The 26,095-nt window shown below is 34.3% G+C and overlaps 1 protein-coding gene across 6 annotated transcripts in view; it reads left to right on the forward strand.

Annotated features, from left to right (window-relative positions):
• The window catches only part of Ss (aryl hydrocarbon receptor spineless), a 200,380-nt gene that overhangs the window by 70,468 nt on the left and 103,817 nt on the right, over positions 1-26,095 (forward strand). For 5 of the 6 annotated variants that reach the window (XM_072906722.1, XM_072906719.1, XM_072906717.1 and 2 more), the window contains one exon: positions 23,282-23,472. Coding sequence is in view for 3 of the 6 variants with exons in the window: in XM_072906719.1 (XP_072762820.1) it covers positions 23,282-23,472 (191 nt within the window). In the remaining 3 variants the exon portion in view is untranslated. Of the gene's footprint in view, positions 1-21,077; positions 21,531-23,281; positions 23,473-26,095 lie in introns of those variants that run through there. The other variant, XM_072906718.1, reaches the window with a different exon arrangement.

Below are 26,095 nucleotides of genomic sequence, written 5' to 3' on the forward strand. Positions count from 1 at the left end.
GTGCCGTTGCAGGCGTTGCTATCCGTGTGTCGGTTAGGTCAGGTTTTTAACGGTCACGTGATCACGTCATCGTGCGTGCACCATCCCGCGCGGAATGGTCCACGCGAAGCTACACCGTCGAATGTCACGAAGACGTCGCGCCATTCGTTCCATTCGCTTCCGTTTAGATCTATTTTTTGTCTTCGTCTTTTGCGTCCTTCGCTCTGCCTCCGCGATGCCGTCTGTATCAGAGCGTTAGTCAAGTGCGGACGTCCTTTTCCTGGGAAAAAAAAAAAAACCATTCGATTATTACAATCGCTGGATGATGCAATCGCGTGTTAAAGTTGGATTGAAATCGGCGAGATCAGAAACGCGTCGAATTTTTTTGTCTGTTTGAGTTTGATTCAATCGGAACTTCCACTTTTAATTAGGCGTAATATGTATTATATAACGGGAAAGAAACGTAGCTTATAATATGAATGGCAGCGTTTAAGTATATAACCGATATCTTCCTTTCTCTCTGTGACACATTACGCTCTGTTGGAAATCACTCAAGGTGAGCAGGTGCTCTCACTTTCGACTGCAAATGCAGGAAGGGCATCGTTTTAACGATCGATCATTAATTTCAGTCTTAAAAGTGGTAACGATCGAGTGCCGATAATAACAATGGATTAAAAGCATCCAGTTGCTGGGCTTAATTACAGAAATGTTTTTTGGCTATCTCTGTTGACTGAATTGTATTATTCGCTAATTTTAATTCAATCTGATCACAATATGAAGCATATCGTTAAATGAAATTTGAGACGCAAAATAATGCTAGATTATCGCTTAAAATTAAATAATTACTATGATAATTAGTTAGAAAGAAGACTAAAATTATTGTATTATTTAAAAGTGATGTAAATTATTTTTAATCGTCTATTTTATGTGTGATTTAAGTTATCTTGATTAAATATTTTTTGTTAAAAAGAATAAAAAAATTTAATTAAAGAAGAAATATCACAAAGTTTTTATTCAAATTAGAAAAAACCTTGTTTTTTGTGTGGCAGTACTACAGTGTTTTTACATGAGATGTCAGAAATATCAAATCTTCTTAACATAATTTATCACTTTTATTTAGCAATTTACCTATGAGATGCAACATTAATTTAAATAGAAATTTAATTGTATTGGAAAAAGAATCGGCATTTTTCTAAAGGCCAATTCTGTGATACCGTCCTATCCGATTACTTCGCGCACGGCTCGAGATTGCCGGACCAAAAACTCGACATAAAAACGGGATCTCATTACCGGTGTATTCGTTTAACATCCGGCATTAAGTAAATTAAACAAATAAAGAATATTCTCCATACCGTACCTCGGGTATTCGAGAATTCGTTCGGAGATGAGTGCACACTCATTCCGAGTCGTCCTTCGTAATCGGCCGGCTCAACGATTTCGCGCGGATGTCAAATATTATAAATAATCTCGTTGAAATACGAAACGGCCGGTATTACCGTTAAGGTAGCAGCCGCGTGTCCCGATAATCGAGAAATTAGTCGTCGCACCTGCTCGATGCTACTCGGTATAGTGGGGCAGATACGCGAAGGAGCCAGTAAGATGAAATTACGATGTGAGCCTGCACCTTCGACTTTTGGGAGAGTAATTTAGATATGAGAGAGAAAGAGAGCGAACGGAGAAAGTACGGGAAGGTGCCGTATGGTCCCACCAACGAAGGGGGAAGAAGACGTGCGAGCAAACGACTCTTGTTCTCGATAATCAAACATGCAATTATTCGACCACCATGCGATCGAAATATGGCTCGACACGAGTATTTTTAAACTCGCCGATGTTTATGCTGTCACGTCGGCTTGATCGTCGCGATTGCCTTTGAAATAACAACGTTTTTTATTGTTAGCACAGGATAAAAAAAGAATATGTACTATATATCGGAGCTTATCCACTCTAAATTCTACATAAAAATGAGATGTAAAAGATTAATTGTTAGAATTTTACAATTAGAAAAAAACCTATCATGAATAATACGAAGATTATTAATTTTTATTAATTGGAGACTGTCTTTTGAATTATTATTAAAAATATAAAAAAAATATTTAAAAAAATGTTATATGAGTTTATAAAATGAAGCTTATGTAATATTTTATAAACGACTTAATTTTGACGTTTTAGATTCTCCAAAAGTTGTTGAAACAATTGTCACAGAATATTCCATTGAATTTTCGCCATCATATGAACACTTAAATACTTTTAAACCTAAGTCCAATTTTGTGTTTAAATTTAAAGGAACCTATTAGAGCTAAGTGCAATAAAGAACGTTTACTTTTTAATATTTAATTTAAGAAGATATCAAAATATAATTCTTGACAAGGAAATAATTTTAAACTTAAATCTCTCTTATCTAACTTATTATATTTTATATGAATTTAAATTTTCATTTTGAATAAGAGCTTCCAAAGTTTTTTCAATTGAAATGTTAAAAGAGAGATACGTAGGATTTAGTTTACATTTATTGCGCGCATCAAAGTTTTCCTTATCATTACCTCTTTCAATCTTGCGAAATAACCCTTTTAATCGGCAACATTTCTCGGTCTTCTATTAAACCAATCCAAGTTAGATACAAGTTACGTTAGCGGATCTTAATCCTAATGTGACGTCCGGTACATCCCACAAACGTAAAATACGGAATATATCAATCGTATAACAGCAGTCTTGCGCGATGCCAGTGAACTATTGGATTATTCGAAGCATATGAGTGTGGAAGAGCCGCGGTTAGCAGGCATCAGTCTGAGTTTGTTGGATTCAGGATCAGAATAATCTCGTTTGCCATCCCCCCAATCTGCTCTATTCACGCTCTAACCAGGAATGGGTAAACCACACCCAAACAAAGTCGCGAATACTTTGATATGAAATACTTTGATTACTGATTGAGACATACTCTGATATGTAAAAGTATATATTTTCAAAAAAATTACGATAAATTATTGTTAATAAGGAACGGAGCGACTCTGCGATCTCATTTATAACGTATATTAGATATGGAAAAGAATAGAACTTTGCGTGATAAAAATAAAATTATGATCTAGATGATATATAGATATTTCTGCATACTTTGCACTTTATGTGGAAAACATTTAAGATATCAATTAAAATACTTTGCTTATTTAATTCAGTATTTTATTTGATTAAAAATTGTATTACGTTTTTGGTGAATATTTTAGCTGAATATTGAGCATCCCTGGTATCATTTGAAGCGTATGATCTAATTAGTTTGCTCTAGGGTGACTCTAAGTTGCCCCCAGCGAGCCACAATCCTCTCGTTTTTCGAGTAGGGATGAACTTAACCGTGAGAGTAATGATATTTTAAAGTTTGACAAATCGTCAAAGAAAGCCTAAAAAAATCTCGTTCAAAGTAATGTATTTCGATAATAGATACTAATGTTATATATAAAACATGCTCTATATATATTAATCATAATATTTAATGCTTAATAATTAAATATTCTAAAATATATTCAAGGATTAATTAAATTATAAATTAATTATTTTCAAATATTTAAACAGACAAAAATAAAATAGCAATCTTAATAAATAATTAATATGCAATTTATAGGTAAATTCATAAAAAGAAAGATCTCTTTTATACGTTTTATACTTGAAGACAATACTTCATATATTTAGTTTGTGTCCATTACACGTAATGTACAATATATATAAAATAATTATTTATAATTATTAATATATCGATAAATGACGTGACGTTTACTTTGAGATAAATCAATAATTTAAAAGGAAAGATTATCGCGCCACCATTTAGCTTCTTTTTTTCAGAAATATTTTAAGCTGCTCGATTGCTCGCCACCGCATTGCTTGCTCGAATTCACATTAATCGGATCTTTTTATGTCTCGTAAACGGACGAAAAACGATACCGTTCACGAATCCGAATCCCGACTTGGCGAGAGTAAAACGGGGAATCAGAAGCTATTGTGAAAACTCATGCAGCCGTATACGTTTGAAGGAGTTCTTATCTCTCTAGGGAGATTATGTTACACCCTTAACTGGTTCACGTTTCAATCAATGCACCTGCCGCGTACAAAAGCTCCTGAAGCGCGCACTTTTTCTGCAGTTTATTCGTGTCCTTGCTCTGACGAGGAGGACTCTTGTTTCTTGTATCGCAAAGTCGCTAAGTTGCTCGAGCATGTCGACGTGCGCTAGCTTGTTTTTTCTTTTTTCATACGGTGCCGAAATTTGCCCCATACCATTGTATAGTATATCGTCTGTCATCATCTCATCCATCCTCAGGAAAGATCAGGTAACATTCATCTCAGTACTTTTGGAATTTTTAAATTTTAAAATTCTTTGTTTGAAAAAGTTAGTATTTGGTATTTAAATGAATATTAACACATATATACATATATCTTATTGGTAGTAGTAAATGTTCATAATGCGACAAAAAAATTTATTAATCATGGAATGATTAAGTCTGATTAAAAAATATAAAAAAAATAATTTAACAACAAACGTGCAATTTATATGGAACATGTATTCATAATTAAAAATCAGCTCATTCTTCAATGATACTACTTTGAGAACTCCATGAATCGTGAGCGAGTTCAGCGGTTAGAAATAGTTGGCGATTATCGGTGATACATATAGGATCAAATGTCATGATGTCTCCGATTGCTCTGCCAGACATTTTCTAAGAATGGATCAGAAAATTCTACCTTACTGTGTCAAGCGACAAGTGCGAGGCTATTCCAAATATTTGACTGATTAATCGACTAATCATAAATCTTGTTAAAAAGTATAAAATTATTTGAAAAATTTTTAATAATTATAAAAAATTGATCTAATAATAAATATACAATTTACGGAGCACGTATTCATAATTGAAAATGAGTTTATTTTTTCATTTGATTTATTCTTTTCAAACTCATCACCGTTGCTAACGATCTGAGTTACCGTCACGTAATGTATTCTTTTTTTTTTTTTTATATATATATAAATTTGGAAGTTTGAGTATATTTCAAAATCGTAAAAGAAAATACATAAATAATTATTATTTTGTAATAATATTTGTAATTTAAAAGAATACACCAAATATTTTTTCCTTTCTGTATTGCTACTTGATGTGACTATTAGATGAAGTCATAAGAATGACGCAATTTTTTTTCTAAAAAATATATATTATTGGCACAGATATTTTTTAAATAAAAAAAAAAAAAAAAAAGAAAGAAAAGTATGCGAAAGCTAGATAGAAATATTTATTTCGAATTTTATTACGAAGCACGTTCCAACACCGCGGCTCTTTAAAAGAACAAAGACACGTTTCTCCATGTGTGAATGAACTCGGACAGCAGAAAAACAACGGTAGGGACACAATTAGAGGTGGCAATAACAGCGAAGTAGCTAGACGTCTCTCCTACGTTATCTGTTCCCGTGTCCCGAACGAAAGTGTGAACACGGTGGCGCGTTTAAGGCGTGAACTGCGGACTGCAAATTTTGTGTCCGATTGGTTTCTGGAGAGGGTAAAAGCGAGAGAAAGGCTTGGAGGCCACGATACGAAGAGAGATAGACAGGAGAAGAAAAAAGGAATCGGCGAGAAGATGCGTTCTTCCTCGGTGTCTTTCTCTGGCGAACGCTCGCTCGCTCCGGGATCGAATCGAGGAGGAGGATACAAGGTCCTGGTATGCGGTGATATCGGCTCATTACCATGCCCGCGTGCAGAGAGCAGGGCGCGCGACTTGCATCCATTAGGATAATTGCACCTCTAAGTCTCTCCGAAACGTTTTCTTACCTCCTTTCGCTGATTGCTTTACGCGCACGTAGCAGTTAGCGCGATGATAATTCATCGATTGGCGCCGGTTCGGTTAGCTCCCTTCTCGCTTATCACTGCCGATTGCGTCTCCTCGTTTTCCTCGATCGCACAGACACGATATAAGGACACGTCGAGGATCCGCAGGTGGAACGTCGGGTAAATATTTTTCTTTCATGTGTGCTACACACGTTTAATATGAAAATAATTATAAGAAAAATTTTAGGCAAGAAATCTTTTCAAAGAACATGCTTTAAGTTTATGGTACATACATATATTCTTGGAAAAAGAAAAAAGCTGTCATCACTTATTGTTAGGTAACATATTAATAAACATTAATAAATGAAAAATAAAAAAATAAAATAGAAAAAAACTATATATTTCATAGATTCTTTCATTTATATAATTTTAAAGAGATTTGATATATATATATCGATGTATATATTTTTATTTATCTCCTTTTTCCGGTAACTAAATATTTTTAAATTATCGGGAAATGTCATTGATATTATAGTCATCGTTCAGTAACGTTGACCGAGATATCGAAATATTGCATGCGCAGCGTATCCCTTAAAATACATTTTTGGTGCAGTCGACTCTGGTACAACATCCGGCATCGGACGATAAATTTCGATATATATATATATATATATTTTATTTATCTTCTCTTTCCGGTAACTATATATTTTTAAATTATCGGGAAATGTCATTGACATTATAGTCATCGTTCAGTAACGTTGACCAAGGTATCGAAATATTGCGTGCGCAGCGTATCTCTTAAAATGCATTTTTGGTGCAGCCGACTCTGGTACGACATCCGGCATCGGACGATAAATTTCGCAGTGAGGCCGGCCAACTTTTCCGTATCGGGATAAAGGAAGACCGGGGAAGAGGGGGGGGGGGAGAAGACGTACGGGGGAACATGACATGGCGCAGAAACGATTCCATTAGATAATTAATTTCGACCTTAATGAGCCCGCGGGGACACGTATGTTAATGCGGCGCGTAGGATATTTACATCTGCGGTAGAGAGTCCACGAACGCACCACTTTCGATCGTTGTTTACGTATACCTACGCATCGCGGACAAAAAGAGCCAACCAACGTGATCCGAAATGTATCTCACTCGCGCCTTGACACCTGCGAATTCCAGTCGGCGCGAGACAAGCGTCTTTCTTATTTATTCGAGTTTTTCTGCCGGCAAAGGATGTACGTTGTGTCGTCGATCGGTCGGAAATTAATTAAATGTAATTACGCGTCCTATACTTTTTTTTTTTTTTTTTTTTTTGCAAACTGCACGTTTTGCTTAGCATTCATTAAAGCAGGTTTACTATTGCAATAAATCTATAAATATTATTTAATTATTTTTTTATATATTGCATCAATAATAAGTGTCACTTAATTAAGACGTTTAAGAAAAATAAAAAACAAAAAAATTTATACGACTCATATAACAAAATAAAAAAAGAATCTGATTATATTAATGTAGGTCTAGAAATTGTTGAAAAAACAAAATTAAAGGAGGAACAAGAGAGGAAGTTAGATGAGAGACGAGAGAAGGCTTGGAGCCACTAATCTTTTGGCGGTGAAAGGCCATCAAAAAAAGGGGCCAACATTCGATAAATGGATTTGAGATTGTTCTTTTTTCGTTTCTCTGCGGATCAGCAGCGATTTGCTTTTTGTTCTTTACGTCGGAATCTGCGTTCGGCTGTGCTTGTATGATGTCACACGAATTCAGTAGCCAAATCATACTATATGTATTAAAGAATCACCGAATTGATTAAGAACGTTTCGACGATCTTTTCATTATCTTATATAGCAGGGACAGAAAAACACGAAATACAGAATCGCATGTATAAAAAATAATATATTTTGATAAGTGAATTTAATCTTTAGTCCATTTTATTTATTGTCTTTTCATAACATGAATTTTAATCTAATTCTTATAAAAATATAATTGAATTTAAAATTATAAATCTTGTAAATGCAAACAATTTCTGCATCTTCCAATACTTTATATAAATTTTATATAAAAACGTACAATAAAAAGTACAATTTTCTAAATCAACAATGTTTTTAAATCTAATTCTAACAATAAATATATAATTTTTTGCTTAACAAATGTAACTTTTTTTAAGTATAAAATTCGATGCTTTTAGACTATCAAAGGTATTAAATTAAAAACTTTTTATGAATTATTAAATTAAATTAAAAATCTGCAAACTTTGAGTCTTCGTTGGAGATATATACACGTGTTTTGTAACCTAATTAACTCCATGCGATGATGAATTACTTAATTAATAGAAAGTAACGTTTATTTGTGCAATATGATAATACTATTACTGGCTAACCAGATCAGATCGGCTGATAATTAATTAAACGAATGTCATATTTACATTTGCCATTGCTCGGCTATCATTAATGGTACTTAGCGAGAGCACGGTTAGTAATTACGTCGATATAGAGTCACTATTTGTAATTCAATAAGCAAAAGGTGGGTAATGCGCGCTCAGTAGTGACATGAACCGGTTTGCGTGGATTCACCCAATTCTACTTCTCTCATATGTACGAGTAAATGAGTCCCGTGCTAATCGCTACGTGTGATTTAATGTATAACCATATCTCATCCAATGCATAAATCGCACAGATTCAAACATACCAAGAAACAAACAAACTGGTCAATGGTCACTTGTTTGATTACATTTCCTGTTTATAAAGTATGTAATTATGCATGATTAATCCTTTATTAATGAATTTAATATATTTCGCAAAAAAGCAATACATTGCGAAAATAAATTATTCGAGTAATCTCTCACAAACGCTTTTCCCTGTCAAAAAAAAAAAACTTGATCAAAAAATTATATAATTAAAATTGTAAAGAATATAGGTAGAGATTGAGCATCAGATAAATCTCATTTAATAAAAAATTAATATTTATGGGAACGATCCTTAAGACAGAGTCCATGACACGCGCAAATTTCTCAGCCCTCGCGCGCGTCGCTCTATATGTAAGTGATTTAATAATTATCGAGCGCGCGCCGGTGCACGAATTAATGCCGCGTCCGCGACCGGCCGATACATTATTTTAATGAAACATGAACACGTGTATATAAATCACACCTTGCCATTCCTTTTTTCTACGGCGTCCTTAATGGCGGCGCGCGCGTCCCGCCTGGTTCACGGTGGCCGACCGCGGGCCGAGGACTAAATTAAATGAACATCTAAATCGTCTCGAACGTGGCCTCTACAAATCTTTCGACTGCCGAAAAACCCGACGGGTGCAGAGCTCTGCTCCTTCTTTCTCTTTCTCTCTCTCTCTCTCTCTCTAGACAGAACTCACGGACAGCTACTAGCGGTTCGCGCGCAAACGCGCTGCCATAAATTCTCCTCTGGCCGGATTCGAAATTCGGTATATCGTCGTGCGATCACGCGAAAGAAAGAGAAAGAAAGATATTGCAGAAGGAGAGGAGAGAAACCTATCAGAACGGAATCACCTATGCAATGCTGCAACTCGGCAACTGTGCCGTTTATTTTCAATTGAATTGCTAAAAGAACATAAATCATACAGTCTTTCTTTCAGTTATTCAATAATATATCACGAATTATTATAAAAAATATATTTTTAAATTTTTAGTTGCTGATTTCTATTAATTTTTTTCGCGTAAACGACTTTTTTAATATCAATTTTGGCGTTTATTTAAATTATTTAAATTTGTAAACATATCCTTTTAAAAATATCTTTTTCTCTTTAAAAAGAATAAATTATTTTTCAATAATTATAATAGAAAAAAAGTTAAATTTGAATTTCTGTTTGAGATAAAAAGTATGAGTTTGTGTATGTGTCATTTTCTTCAAAATTAGAGACTATAAAGACCGCTTTTTTGCTAGTTGTATATTAAAAACAAAAAAAACTAATATAGTTAATCTAGATTGTTATGTGATTAAGTAGATTCAGGCGCCAGTTTTGTATTCGTCGAATTTCGGACGATTCGATTTGTGGACCCAAAGTAATTTAGCTGTCTTTGATAGTTGATCACCTCGAGGTTCGACCGCGGAGCAAAAAATCTTACCGGCGACAGGAAATCCGAAGAAAAGGCAATTCATTAACTGCCCACTCCGAACACGGAGGATACCTCTCTAAGAAGTAACGAAGTCGAATCGGAAGTGCTCAATAATCGTTCGGTATTGGAGATTTGCGCGGCAGATTTATCGATTTCGACAAGTCCAATTTTTATTGTTCGCCTTCTTTTTTTTTTCTCATATAGCAACATCTTTGTTTTTCGCTTTTTCAATTACCATACAATTTTCTTTAAATGTGACTGTAAACTTGTCTGATTTTTAATGCACACAAATAACATAAAAAATAGGCTTAACAATTGTACTTAATGTATGAATATTTACAGGAAATTGACTGTTTAACAACAGATTTTTTAACTTTTTTTTTAATCTAGATATATTTTATATTGATATCATATTTCTGTAAATTAACTGCAAATATAGTAATATTACATAATATTATTGGATAAAGAAACTTTCTAACAATATGTACTGGGAAAGAAAAGTTTAGCGAATATATTGAATTAATAATTTCTAGATAATGAATATCAAAAGTTATTAGAACGTGCAATTATTTTAAAAATTAATTAAAGTTTTAATTTTAAATATTCTGTCTATAAATATATGAATTTTATATTTCATGCACTAATACTTTGACTATAAACATACACGATACGAATTATAATATTTAGAAAATCTAAGTTTTTTTTAACGCAATGTTAATAGGAATTAGAGTCGATTAAAATTATGATTTAAAAATAAACTTATTAAAAAGAATATCGCGCATCTTTTAAGTTTTTAAATGATAAAATAATTTTAAAATTGTCAGGCTCATTGTATATGTATATGCGATTCTTTTACAACAACGGACATTGTAAACAAAGATAATTATTCTTTGTGATGTAAAATTTATTAAATTGCAATTTATACATTTTATATTATGTTACCGTACTTTTTTACGGAAGGTATCACATATTAGTGAAAATCTGTGCACGGTAGTGTTGTAGCGAGAAATAGCCGATAGGGATCAGAGAAAGAGAATCGTAAACAAAGCCAGGAGGCGTAGGATGTGCAGTAGAAAGGTCTCACGAAACTAACTTCGTTAATTGTGCGGATTGAACTTCGATCTTCTCGCCGCGATATCTTCGATTTCTGCAATAATCAACTGTCGTCCGTTATATAAATTGGCTTACCACAATTCGCACATGATAGTAGATTTACCGATAAAAGCGATTTCTGAGAACGATTATTTGAAACATTGATTAATAAAAAGTTTTTAAAACGATCCATTCGAATTTACAATTACTTGTGTCTTGAAAATCAAGAATAATTTATATATAAATTATAGATTATATTTTAAATATATTTTAATGATTTTAAGAAAAATTTCGAAATTTCTAGCGCGTAGAATTCTTGTTTAATTTGCAAATATGGGACAAAAAAATTTACGCACAATCGGGGATCCAAATTAACGTAATAAATGCTTTGTAATTAGCATTCCATCGAGTAATGTATTCAGAGGTATTCGGGATGCTCTTCAGTAGGTACCAAGCCCTTCTCGGGATTACTCGTTTTTTCGATAGCTGCCATCGCGGAATTTAAATCAGTGGTATCTAACGAACGACTCGTGAATTGCATCCAAATGTAAGAGCCTTCTTCTCAGCGATCGTCAACCTCTTCTGCTTCAGTTTGCTGCGTAAAAGCAGGCAGCTTAATTAAATTTTTATTATTGTATTTTACACGTAATTTAATTTTTGCTCTCTCGTTTTCTTATATATTTTAATTGTTTCGTTTAAAAAAAAAAAAAAAGACTGATGAAAATATTAAAATAACTTAAAATTCAAATTAGTATTTTTATTATTTTTATCGAGAGAAATAAATATTAGAATTTTATATTAATAAGCAGAAGAGGATTTCAAGAGATTCAAGTAAAAATAAACAAATTATACTTTGTTGTCGCGATTTTTTTTTTTTTCTTGAAATTAATTTCTAATTTTGATGAGAAGGGAAGCGCCGTGCACAAGGGGGATTTTTACGAACCTTGTCGTTTCGCCGTGTTCTGAATCTGTGTGTGGGAGAAATGAGAACAGCCCAATATCCGCTAATGACTTTTTAAGTGTGCTCCAGGTAGAGAGACGCACGGCCATGTTCAAAAGCTGCCCTAATCTGACTTTAATTTATCCTACCGTTATACTATCAAGAGTATCCAGTAGCCTTTCCCATTTTTTCTCTCACCTATCGCTCTCGTCTACTACGTCCTTTTTTCTTACGAAAGCGACGTAACTCGAATGTGATTGATCACGAGAATTGCGGAGGAGAAGATACCGGAAATCATCTTTTTTATTTCTCCACATCCGACCGTGATTATCCCGCAACTTTTCTTCTTTCGAGTTTTTATTTCATAAGCTTACGCAAATCTGAGAAAGATGAAATAACGATAGAGATCTTCACGCATTTTTATCTTTTATTCTCTTATATACAATCTTTTTCGCCAATTTATTTTATTTTATCTTGTATTTTCACACACAATCGAGATTTTTGTGTGTGACTTAACAATTCGGGGATCTTTTTTTCATTCAAAAACATTTTTTTCGCGCGTAAAATAATAACGCCAAAGTATAAAGCGGCGATCCGTCTATTCTTCCGACACACATCGGCGAGAAAAAAAAAAAAAAAAAAAAAAAAACGCAACGGAAACGCATCGGACTTCCGACGTAGAATTTTGTAAGTGTCGGTCAGAAGGGAAAGAAAGTGACTTTGGCAGCGGAACAACTTTCGACATCCTGTGCCAAACAATCGGCCATATGCCGTGCCGAATGCCGGCCGAATGCTGACACCCGAATTAGTGGTTTTCAGCCGCGACGTCAAACAATGCTCTGTCCAGCGTCGAAAGTGCAATTGCAACCAGCGCGGTGGTCGGACACGAAACTTTCCTACGCGTCAGGTTGTATTTTGTTCCCCGCGTGTTGCGCACGCACGTAACATTGTGAATGGGGAATGTCTATTAAATCTAATAATTATGAGAATTCGCAAATATATATGATTCTCGGTTCAATAACGTTTGTTTCGATTCATGATACTTGTTTTGTAAAATTATAATATGCACAATTATTGAATTTGCCTTTTCTTTCATATATTGCATGCCATTAACAAGTTTATTCTAATAATAAATTATTTTCTAATCTATTTTAATAATAAATGGAAATTTCAAACGGTTTTACTTAAAGTAAATACACGTTACTCTAATTTCGATATTTTTAATTGAAAGTAAAATTAAAATTTATATTTATTAATTGACTTTCTTAGTGTTAAATATTTCTCTTGAAAAAAATCTCTGAAATATTTCCTTATCTAGCGAGAGTGAGCGAATTACGCTCGAAAAATGCGCGAGAGCGATGCGAAGCTTTTTACTGCCTGTCGTGAATTGATGCGGTGCAATTTAATGCCAAATGCGGCGGATAACGAGAAGCAGATAACACTAGTTGATGCATGAGCGGTTCGTTCTCCGGAAATCATGTTCAGACCGGAATAATTTCTCAAGTAACTTTGCATCGATAACGTATAATGGATGATCATTGATTTCGTAATTTGCAAATAAGACAAAACAGCCGTTGAGTTTCCATCGTTAAATCGTTCACGTTTTTTCAATTACAAAATATATATAATACATTTTTTTATTTGATATCAATTATTCATAATAATAATAATAATAATAATACATTTGAATATTTCTCGGACAAAAATTGATTGATGAAAGTAAGCAGGGTTTTCTGCCAAATCTTGCGTGTATTATTATTTCAACAAAATATCTAAAAATGCGTACGAGACAAATCTCGATTATTAATATAATTACCCGTGAAAATTATTTGATGAAACTCTCGAATATAGTAGGTTCGCGACCGATTCGCGGTTATATCGCGTCGCTCTAAATCAGGATGTCGATCGCCCCAAGTGCGATGCCCCGCGATAGAATGTCGCAGCACCTACACTCAATTAGTTCCGGCACCGACGGCTCGCATCATCCCAATAACGCGCTTGTGCTGGCATAATAATTCCGTTTGTCACGCTAAGTTACGCGCTCTATATAGCGCCGTGCGAGAGATCGCGCGCGCATCGGAGGCGCGCAACTACGCTGCCGCATAAGACTGCCGCATTATAGCCGAAGGGAGGCTCTCGTCGTCGCGACGCAACGCGTCTTTTTCTCCGCAATGGAGATCTTGGGACATTGGGAACGGCCAGCAGAGTATAATGTCTCGCGCAACTCAAAATTCAGGCTGTAGCCAGCAGCTTTCACGCATACATATATATGTATAATTATATAATTTTCTAATATTATAAATACATTTTTCTTTTCTCGCTTAAAAAGCTTTATTTATTTATTTTTCTTATAAAAATAAAAACATATAATTAATATGAGAATTATAATTAATTATTCTTGTTTTCGCGCTAAATTATTTTTTGACACTCTGAATTCATTGTTGCGTTACTGCAATATAATAATAATACGATACAATCAAATACAATATAAAAATATCGTGTCTAGATAATTTTTTTTTTATTTATGAATTTTTTATTTAAATAGATATTAACATGAGTCTTAAAATTAACGCATGACTAAGCTGTGAGAAATTAAAGCTGAACTTTAGTAAGGAGGAAGCAACTTTATTAAAAAAAATAATAAGTATTAACAGCAAAATACTTTAGGCATAGCGTATAAATGATAATTCGACTCGAGCAGATCGATCTAATTCTACCTCGCGAATTCTATATCCTGTTATGACTTAATCAGCGAGATCCTCTTCAGCGCGTCCAACGGGCCGCGCTACAGATAATAGCGGACGATCCGTGTCGTAATCGACGTATTATACATGATATTCGCGTTAACGGGAGCGTAAAGCATCTCATTCTCTCGTTACACGCGCGCCACATTAGACACGTTAGCACGTAGACGGAAAACGTACGTGAGGCGCGCGTAGCTATTATATCAAGCGTCGCCGGAAGAATCTCCCGAACCAGAGCATCGCGGGGCTCTTTTCTCTCTCCTTCTTTCTCTCTCTTTCCGCTCTTCCTAAAAGTTAATTATTATAATCGCTTCTCGGTTGTGTGTGTAATTAATTCCGATGCAAGACGGTGATCTCCTGATACGCAACCTGTGAAATACCTACCGATATCGACTGTGCCAAACGCTATTTTTAAAGAATGCACCGCGATAGAAATTAAAAATTGAAATATGAATTTGATTTTTTTAATATATAATTATTTCAAATGTGTGATAATGAGCTACATCATTTATTCACTGAAACATACGTAAGATTTAATACATATATATATTTATATGCAGTGAAAAGGTACTTTTGTGTATCATAGAAAATATCAGACACATTATTATGACGTAAGAGGGAATGGATTGAGTTTTCAAATCTACATTATGTCACCATTATCACACACGCTGTTACAATACACGTAACACTTTGCAACGAGTAATTTTGTCATTGATTGTGTAATAGCAAATTGATGTTTGCAGCGTACCAGTTTCAGAGACCGAGAGTTTTTCTCATTGAAATATGCTTAAAAGTAAGTCTCTGTGGAATAAAATTTATTTCGCGTGAATATGTGGGCTGGAAACGGGATCTGCACCGCTAACGATACGTGGAATGCGTTTTCACGCTCCACGCATGGTTGACCTGCGAGAAATGATTTTGTAGAGCTAGGTAAATAGCCATTTTCGCAATTTATTAAGACTGCTTATTACTCATTAACAGATCTATCCTTACGGAGTTAGCTACGTATCTTTTTATTCACAAAGAAATTCTTAAGATTTTACTTGTGTAAATACTGCTTTCCTCATGGAAAAACGACACGAGTTTTCAGAATATTATATTACTTTCTGGTCTTTTTGTAAAATTTTAAAATTAATTTAATAAATCAACACAATAATAGGTGATTTAAAGATTTAAACATGCAAAAGTGTACAATGTTTTACTTTCAATATTTACATAAACAATTTTTATTTAATTTTTTAATCACATTAGAAATATATTTTTCTAAGAAAGCAAAATTATATAAATAATCTGTATATACTCACATGTAACAATAAGCTTAATTTGATTTGCATATAATTGATTTTTAATACAAGATTAACGTTAATTTTACTATCATAGATAGCGTATTGTGATATGAAAACGAGCATGGTTTTTTTTTTTTTTTTTTTTTTTTTTCAAACATTCACTTACCCTCGTGGCGTGATGAAGAATACTTACATTATAGCAGCTGTAATTTATCGTCGTTGCTCGTGTAATTTTTATTTTCCATCGGGGTTAAGCGTTTTACAATGTTCAATGTTTTTTCATGGGTTCAATGGGTATAATGAACGCTAGAAGAAAAATCTTTTCGAGCCGGATAAACGGATGCAGCGGTGAATTCATTGTATTGTTACCGTTTCCAGATCGCGCTGAAGATAAACGCTTATTAGATACTTCGTCTCGCGTTAAGATCTTCCAGTTACGGATCGTTAAATAGCTTTCGTAAAACCCGCGATAATTGTGTTACGGTGACATTCATTCGCACGTGCGATGTTAATTTTTTAGACAAGAAATAAGCGCACGACTTGTCTGCAATGATGCATGAATATCATAAAATAATTTTATACATTAATAATCAAATAATTTTCTATGCATTAGTATTTTAGATTGTCCAGAGGTAAACTTTCTTACCGAAAAGATAAAAGGAAAGAAATGTTTGACGGAGGAATTATTTAACATATTTATTTTTATCAGTGTTAATAACATAATAATAATTATAATAATAATAATAATTTTGTCTTTAATTTATTTATCTATTAAGAGGATATAATTAATATCAAAGTGTACGATAAAAAATGGAATCTAAAGTTGTGCACGTTAATATATGTGAACACTATATTTATTATTAGACGAATATGTAATCAGGTATATTGTGTGAGACGACAGCCGGCTGCGCATGTTACTTCCGGTGAATGTGAAACGAAATTTTCACTTTTCCATTAGAATATAATTATCGTGGACGGTACCCCTGAAAAACACCTGAGCCATTATCTACAATAAAGCAAGTCATAATTTTTCGGCCACGTGACCGATACCTGCGTATCGTCCCCTAGGATCTGATTCGATAAAATCGGTTCTTTGTCTCTCTCTCTCTCTCTCTTTCACGCGGAATATGAAAATATTCCAATGACGAAAAACGTAATTAATTACGTGAAAAAATTTCGGCATGCATAATTTATTTTTAGATTAATCAATAAATAAAACTTCTTGTGCATTAATTTGAGATTATGTTACTAATATGATTAATTATGATTTATTTTTATTACGCTATCGATTTTCAAAATGTTATACATATAAAAATGAACAACTGTTAGCTTAAGTGTGATTTATTTTTCACTTACAATCTATGACTTTATGACTTTTATTAAAAACGATTAGTATTTACATTTATATTTCTGAAAGAGTATAATTACATGATTGCTTCTTTCAATGCCACACCTATGTTAGTTACATGTACTCGTTTATTCATTAAATTGATTACTTCAACGATGAAGTACCTTGTTTTTCTCGTCTAAATCTGGCATTCAGCAGCACTGACAGCTTGCCAACTAGTCGCGGACGCGCGATTCCGTTTACAATCCATCTTTCGGTAGTGACAGAGACAACGTGCTCCATTTTATCTGCCATCGCCTCTCTCGCGTGAGAAGGGATCGGTCCAAGGTCGAGCACTCCCAGGTAGCTTTCCTTTTTCTCACCCTCTCTCTACGAAGGGTATATATCACCCCTCGTACGCGGGCGGCTATCAGGGTGACCATCCCTACCGCGGTGGGAGCTTCCATTGCTACCCCATGCTGTCTGCCACCCCGGAACTCGCGGCCGCTGGTGTATCTACCCTCGAAAATCCATAGTGGACCCACCCTCGGCGGCGCCTGCGCATCTTCGAGCTCCATTCCAACAACCAATCCCCCCGGTTCTTGCCATTGCCGCGGAATAGCGTCAGCGAACACCTAATCGGTGTTCAGAGAAAGGATATCAATAAATATTACATCGTGAGTCTCTGATATATAAATACAATTGATAAATTATATACATGTATAAAAGCATATAATTAGATAACACATAGTGAGAAAATGAAAATAAATCAATGAAGAATTAGAGAATAGAGAAATAACATGAGAGAAATACATAATGTAATAATTTTTTTTATTTTAAAGTTGTTTAAATAATTTCTGATTTCACATTAAACTTTATTGCAAAAAGATTTTGAATCTCAATCGAATTTTTTAAATAAAAGGCCCAAGTTAGGAAAATATCGTTTGGTTCTTTCTCCACTTGTGCTGTCATTTTTTTCTTTCCCTATTGTTGGCGCGATTTTGTATATTCGGTGCTCTTAAAATATCGACCGATCATACTCCCGAGTCATCGGCCATTCTTTGTTCACTTATCTTCCTCTTTTCACGCGCGCGCTCCGAGGATGGCAGTGCACAAAACAAGCTTTAATGCGAGCACCGAGGCAACCTTGACTGGGATTTACTCGTCTGATGGATTCGAGGATGGCGTGCGGTGAGAGCTTCCGACCGTCTGAACGCGCCACCTTGTAACTCATGTTATTTAATTCTAATCAGTCAGTCGCTTACGAAATTAGTCGGCGAGAGAGCGCAACCAATTTATATCTCCTAATCGAATGATCGGTTATTAATTACGTCTTTCGGCAATTGCGCCGATAGTCGAGAATTTTTATCTAACATTAGCTTGCATGCACATGTGCACTTCTCAATATTTGGAGTAGGTCAATAACTTGAAAAAAATTACAGTCATATTACAATGCGATATAAAATGCGCTATCTTTCATAAAATTCGCTCTTTTCCTTTGCTTGCAAAAAATAGTTTGTTCGAATTTAAGACTGGAGTATGTTTTTGTGGAAGCTTCGCGAATAATTTTCTTCGAAAAGTCAGTGAACCTGTCTCTCCAGGAAAACATTGAAAATTACCATGTTGGTTCAAGATGAAAATTGCCGGAAGACCTTTCCTTAACGATTGCAGCAATATTGTCGACTATTGTATGGAGTTTGAAATACATATATATATATATATGTATATACCTATGCATGTACTTGTATATTTTTCGAGTATGTCACGGTTCGCGGAGTCGATACGCATCTACGCGACTGGTCTAATGCTACGAATGATAATGTGTCATGCGTATAGATTATGTACGGGAGGGGCACAAGAACTTGACACGTTATCACCTGCCAACCTACTGGCAGACGTAAAATCATGCATTACTTTTAACTTGAAATCAAAATGATCGATAAACGCTCAAGAGAAAAATGACGTAATTTCTGTTTTTACTTATATTTAATATCGAGTTTATTGCTAAATATTGATCTCCCAATAACTCTGAGTTTTGTTTTTTCATTTAATCGAAAAACATTCACTTACATTAAATATGTATTAAAATAAAATAATATTAAATTACTCAAAAAATTTTCCCCTCAAAATACGAATTTACAAAGTACGATATAAACGTTTAAGTTAAGTAACATCTGTTAAACGAATTTCTATCTGACAGCAAATAAATGTAGAAGACATTACATGTATATTCTTAGGGAGACTCTGCGGTCGCATTTTGTTACTTCGTATTTATAATTTTTTTTATCTATCTGTCGTCAAGGTACTACAGTAGTTCTACGAATAATGGCATAGCATCGAGCCTCGTTTATATTTCTGAGGTAGTTATATAATCGTGCAAGGTCTGTCTAAGTATAGTTACATTATACAGTTATATTTATATTATGTACGATATTTAGTTTTTATAGACGCTTTTGGTGTGTATAAGTTATGTAGCTTTTGATATTGTTTGAAATAATAATTTCAATAATGCTAATGATGAAATAAAACGCTCGGTTAAATACAAAATAACTATTATAAATTTGGACATATATATATATATATATATATATATGTATAAATAAATGGATAAAGACGTAATATAACAATTTCTATTTTGTATTATTGCTAACATTTTAGGTAATAGAATTTGAAAACTAATTATAAGATATAGCAAAAGATTTATACTTTATTTAATAAAAGAGTTATAATATACAATATTTATGATGCATATTAAAATATTTCATCTCTCAAATGTTCTTTAACTGATTGTGAGTTTAATCCGTAAAGATCCTATCAAAATTATCTGAAGATCAAGATACCGTTGTCCTCAGAAACCGCGATTCTTCGAAAAAAGTAAATGCGTTAAAGAAGCGATGCTTTTAATTAAAATGCTTAGGGGTTAGAAAGCGTGATTAATAGGATTGTCGATTGTATACCGCCCGGCGCAGCTGCGTCAAGAAGAACTCTATTAATTATTAGACGACACCGAATCCATTATTCAGGACGAGGAACGACCAAAGTCCTCGAGAAATAGTTCTATGTATATTCGGATATCATTAGTAAATCGTCCGACATTCGTTTCCCTTTCTCCTCTTCTCAGTAGCGTAAAACAAAGCTAATTATTAGAAGCAAAACACGTAGGTTGTGTGGGTTTGATATTAACCTCAACGTTCCCTTAAGCGAGTTCATTAAACCTCTATGTTTTTTTGAAAATGTGCATATATAAAGAATATTTCCTCTCCAAGATCGCTTGGGTGCCTTTCACGTTAGTATTAAAAAAACAAACAATAGAAGAAATAATAAAACACCAATAGTTACAAAAAAATATTGAAAATTAAAAGTATTTTGATGAAGAAATAAATATATTAGAACCTCTTAATTCTCTTGTAATATTGCAGAATTTACAAATATTAATAATATTTATTTGATAATTAATGTGCTATAATAAAACTGCATCCTTTTTTCAAGCTCTAATTAAAACGCTCAATAAATAGAATTCAGTCCTAATTAAGAATTCATCTTGATATAAAAATATGGGTGGAAATAAAAATAAAATATCAAGAATTTCCAACAGTGTTAGGCTATAAAATAATAATCTACTGAATAATCGCAGGCAATTTACTACCGTACACGCTGATGATATATCTCACATATCGTTATATTGTCAATTTGAATATCATTATTCTTTATTACTCAATATTCTTTTGCATTATAATATATTTTTTTATAACGAAATTTATACTGTTAATATATTGAAATTACACGTTGCAATGTTTTAGAATCTTATTTAAGATCTGAAACGCTAATTAAAATAATAATTTTTCCTCATAATATTATTCCTTTTAGTTTTACATTTTTTTCATAACTGATGTTTACTTACATATCGATCATCCTGCGAGAAAAATGTCATAGTATAAGATACATCGCGACGCAAAAGACAAGAGAGGCGTTGTGTCGGCTCTCTAGCAGCGAGCGGCACGCACTCACAGTGACATCTCATTAACACTATTTTCTTAATAACTCGCGATAAGAACTGGTCCTGCCCGCGAACCATTCCGACGCTGTTTCATCCGACGCTTTCTTGCTCAGCCTTGGCAAGTCCTTCGGGGACAGAGCGCGAGAAAGGCCGCGCAAAGGCCGTTAAATATATGTATACATATACCGCGTAAGAATAATAATTATTCCTAAGTATAGGTCTGCGCGAGAATGGCTGCCGCGGTGTCTTTGACGGGCCCAAGAGTATTCCGCGTTCGTTCCGTGTCGCATGGGTACTGTTTCTGCCTCGCCAGCGCTTCAATTAAACAAACAGTCCGTTGCTGGATGCGTATAAAATTTGATTTTGCATATTAATTCCATGAGCAGCCACTGGCGTCGAAAAATCTGCGGAAGTCGTTAACGATGCAACTTATAGTGCATCAAGCGCAGCGAGAATCACTGGACGACACTTCGGGTCGTGTGAGCAAAAAGGGGAGGAGATATTTGTGGCAAAAGATAAAAAAAAAAAAAAAAAATAGAAATGCTCGTTTTCAAGCAAGGAAACAAAATTAAAAAAAGAATTCTACGTTTTTTTACAATTTAGGAATTTCATAAGTATAAGTTTATGATAAATATTTATAGTAGAAAAGATTTTTTTCAAAGAAATAAATATAAATATTTAGTAGCAGAAAAAAGACCTTTTCACTGTAATGGATTGACGTAACTTTTGATAATGCATTTAATTCCCACATGACTTCGGTCCTGTTATTTGCGATATTTTATTTTATATAATAAAGTCGTATATTCTCTGACTCTGGAACATTTTGTAGGGTCCGTACACTCTTTAAATTGCGATTTTAATTTCGTAAGCGTTCCATTGTAATGGGATTACACGTCATATTGTCTGTTACGATGCGTGTCAATGGCTTCCACACCCGTGGTGAGCATTTAATTAAGCGGACAGCGCGTTATTTAAAAACGAGGTTTTACATGTTAATTTTGCAAGTTGCCAATGGCGCGGCATTGCCTCCTCCATATTTGCTTTTAGAGTCATTGAAGAATCTGTTGAAGAAAATATTTCTATATATTCTATATATATTATATATACACCGAATAAAAAATTAATATTAATTTTAAGATTCAATGACGAGTCATTTCTCGAATACGACGACGGACATTTCCAACGCATTTATTTCCGCAAAAGTACTTACGCCAATGCTACCTAGTCGGACCACCATGTATAATAGCTATATAGTAATTGTCATTTACCACTGTCGTAACACACTACAAAATAACTCGCGCACTTTACGCCAGTCGGACGGTCCGCTCTCGTTGGCGTAAATACTTCAAGTTACGACCTTCGATGCGCATCCTGCGTCTAAGGACATCTCTGGACCGGCAGGGTGTCAATCAGACCAGCTGGTGCGCACTGGCAACTTTTAATTATCCAAGCTCTGCGGACGCGGGCCGCCTGTTGTTAACGATTCGAGAAGTGCACGCTGATTTCGGTAATGAAGAGTAAAATGTAAATCCCGCGTGCGCATAACGGTCGGCGTGCCGCGAATTGATTATCGAAGTTTATTCTCTCTAGAATCGCGTGAAACAAAAGCCCGTTGGTTATTGAACCCTCATCGCCATGGATCAGTAAGATGGTTAATTGCTGCGCCGTTTCCTAACATATTTATTTCTAGTAGGCTTCACGACGCGATTTTATCCTACGATGTTAGACGGTATTTCTTACGAAACAAACTGTATATAGTGTCTCAGAAAATTAGAAATTAAATTTGTGTTTTGAAAGATTGTTCTTTTTTTTTCCCTTTCATAAAAATAATTCTTATAGGTTTTCAATTCTTAAAATTTTTTTTTTTTTTTTTTTTTTTTTTTTTGTCGAAAAAATTCTTTAAATAAAATTGATTTCCTTAAAATACCTTTCGTTTTTAACATATAAAATATGTCAAAAATAATTTATTTTTAAAACGAATTATTTTTATGTATTAAAATTAACGTTTAAATTTATATATGTGTAATATTTATTTTGTTGTAGCTTAAAACCACCACAGAAAGACGGAGTGACAAAGTCAAATCCCAGCAAGCGACATCGAGAGCGATTAAACGCCGAGCTGGATACGCTAGCATCATTACTTCCTTTCGAACAAAATATCCTTAGCAAGCTGGATCGGCTCAGCATTCTGAGACTTAGCGTAAGCTATCTCCGCACCAAGAGCTACTTTCAAGGTAAGGCAAGCTTTTAAAGTTATTTCATAAACACACCATTGCAATTTTATCGAATATATTCAAATTATATGTCTAATTATTGTCAGTGTTTGATAATTTCTTTTTATTTGTGCTACTCATTCTTTAATCACTTTATTTATTTTAATATCACTTTAAATCATTTACGGCACAGTCTACGTTTAAAATGTGTATTATGTGCGCATTATTTATCTCTATTGGTATCTCCGTCATGTCAGTCGAATTTAACTAAAGCAGACAATAGGATTATTTTAGTTCATTAATTTATTCTCGCCGTTTGCGTAATGATAGCCAAGATGCGGGAAGTATCAAGCTGTGGTTATGAATTCCATCGTAACACAACTATCTACTTTTGTCAGCACGCGAGATACTCATTATATCTTCAGGACAATAAGCTCTGGAACAATACGTGGTCCATAGACTCGCCCATCATTCTTCTACTATCCACCGACTGATAGCTTAATATCAAAATTATGTTGCACGGGAATACTATAACTATAGGAACTAAAGGATAAGATTTTATTCGTGCACAAAACGAAACAATGAGAAGCACTCTTTGAATTGTTGTCAAATACAAACCGTGTAACAAAAATATGTGAAAAACGGATATAAATAACGGATGTGTAAAAGAGGATTTAAGGATCAATTAAAGAAGAGAAATTTTATTAATATTACGAATGAATGTGAAAATTTTATTTAGTGATGATATTAATAAACAACGTAAAATTACATGATTAAGCTTCATTTAAAAAAAATTCTTGTACCTTAACAAGCAGATTTTTTTCGAGCCGAAAAAATCTTTTGGAGATACTTTACTGTCAAAACAAAATAAAAAGAGACAAATTTACGCTCCTGCGAAATAATACGTTTGATCGGAAGTGTAGAAATTATACAACTATAGCGGGAGCACGTTTTTCTGCACCACCGATGTGTAATCTCATCTATGCGATCGCAATAAGGGTCAATCGAAAAATCGTTCCGGAATAATAGGTAGAAGCTTTCATCTTCCTCGCTTTATCATTATTCGCTGTCGTACTTTCGTTTCTTGTTTCTAATCTGACGACGAGCAAAGTGACTCTTACGCAAAATTGAGCTTATTGATTTTATGCCGAGGATTTACCGAAAATGGCAAAAGAAAAACAAGATTGTCTTTCATATGTCGTTTCTTACATTATTTTCTCTTTATTATAAAGAAGAATCATATTAATATCATTTAAAACATAATGGAAAGAATTTATTTCATGAGATGTTTTTAACTAACATATAAACAATATGTGATACGCAAGATTGTAATATATTTGCATGTATGCTATAAAAATTATTCGTAAAAATATGATATTCGTTCATTAAATATATAGAGTCATATCCGAAGCAAATTTTAAATTATAGATTTATAATTTTAATTTTACCTTTTATCTGTCACAAGTTTGAAATTTTGTTATTTTTCTAATCTGTGTTGGTTTATATTTGTCTCTTGGTCACTTTTAAAAGTATTTAAAATTTTCAATACGATTTTAATAACTTTCAACATTAATTATACGTATATATGTATGTCGGAATTTTAAAAATAGGCTTCTAATTTGATCGAGAGATTGAAACTTGACTGTCGCGCTAAACGTACACGTACGGCGTTTCCTCTGAAAGAGAGCGACAAGCGGAGGAAGAACGGGTGGGAAAGAATCCATTAACGGAAGAGGTGTGGGCATCACGGTCGGGAACGGCCGATCTTTGCGCTTCGTGAACGAGAGGAAGCGAGATGGCTGATATACCGGGGCGCAATAGCGTATGCAAGGTAATGCACAGCCACGAATCCGGATTGAACGTGCGGAGGAGGACCTCCTCCGTGCTACCGGTCTGTCCGTCCATCTATCTGCGCGTATGTATGTGTACATGTGTGTGTGTATGTGTGTTACCGCTACTGCCGTTGGCTACGTCCGCGCGATATCGCGAATCTCGCAGTATATCACCGAGGACTGAGCGCGAGGTTGCGGTTCGGGCTTATACTTAGCGCTCTTGTTGCTGCTGCGTCGCTATGTTGGATGCTGCTGTTGCTGCTGCTGTTGCTGCGATACTCCGAGAGGGCGAGATTCACGCGCGCGCGCGCGCGCGCGCGTGCGCGACCCGTAGCGCATTGTTCACGCCGTTTTAATAGGTATTCATTGTCGGGTCTCGGATCTCCGTCGAAGACTCCCAACGCAGTGTCGCCCCGATCTGTCCCGATATCTGGGAGTTGCCGCGTTCACTTACCCCCCTTCGTGAGACCTCTGCCTCCCTTCTCGAGTCGATCATTTTTTATTTTCGCGAGTTTTTTCAAATTATTGACGCGCTAGTAAAACCTTATCTGAGATATAAGCGTCTGTAAAACATTATAACTGTGAATAAAAATCGAATTAAAGGGGAAAAATTGGGTAAAATAATATAATTTTTAAATCGCTTAGCAATAGTTTATTTTCTAATCAAAATCAATATAGAAAATAATTATAAAAAAATGTTATACGTTCTATACTATTTTAGAAATAAATTGAACATACAAATATTATAATAATACGATGAGAAATAATATAGAGGAAAATTGTTAATAAAATCGTATTGCGCCATCGTTTTA

Source organism: Anoplolepis gracilipes, chromosome 14 (genome assembly GCF_047496725.1).
Source record: "Anoplolepis gracilipes chromosome 14, ASM4749672v1, whole genome shotgun sequence".
Lineage (NCBI taxonomy): Eukaryota > Metazoa > Arthropoda > Insecta > Hymenoptera > Formicidae > Anoplolepis > Anoplolepis gracilipes.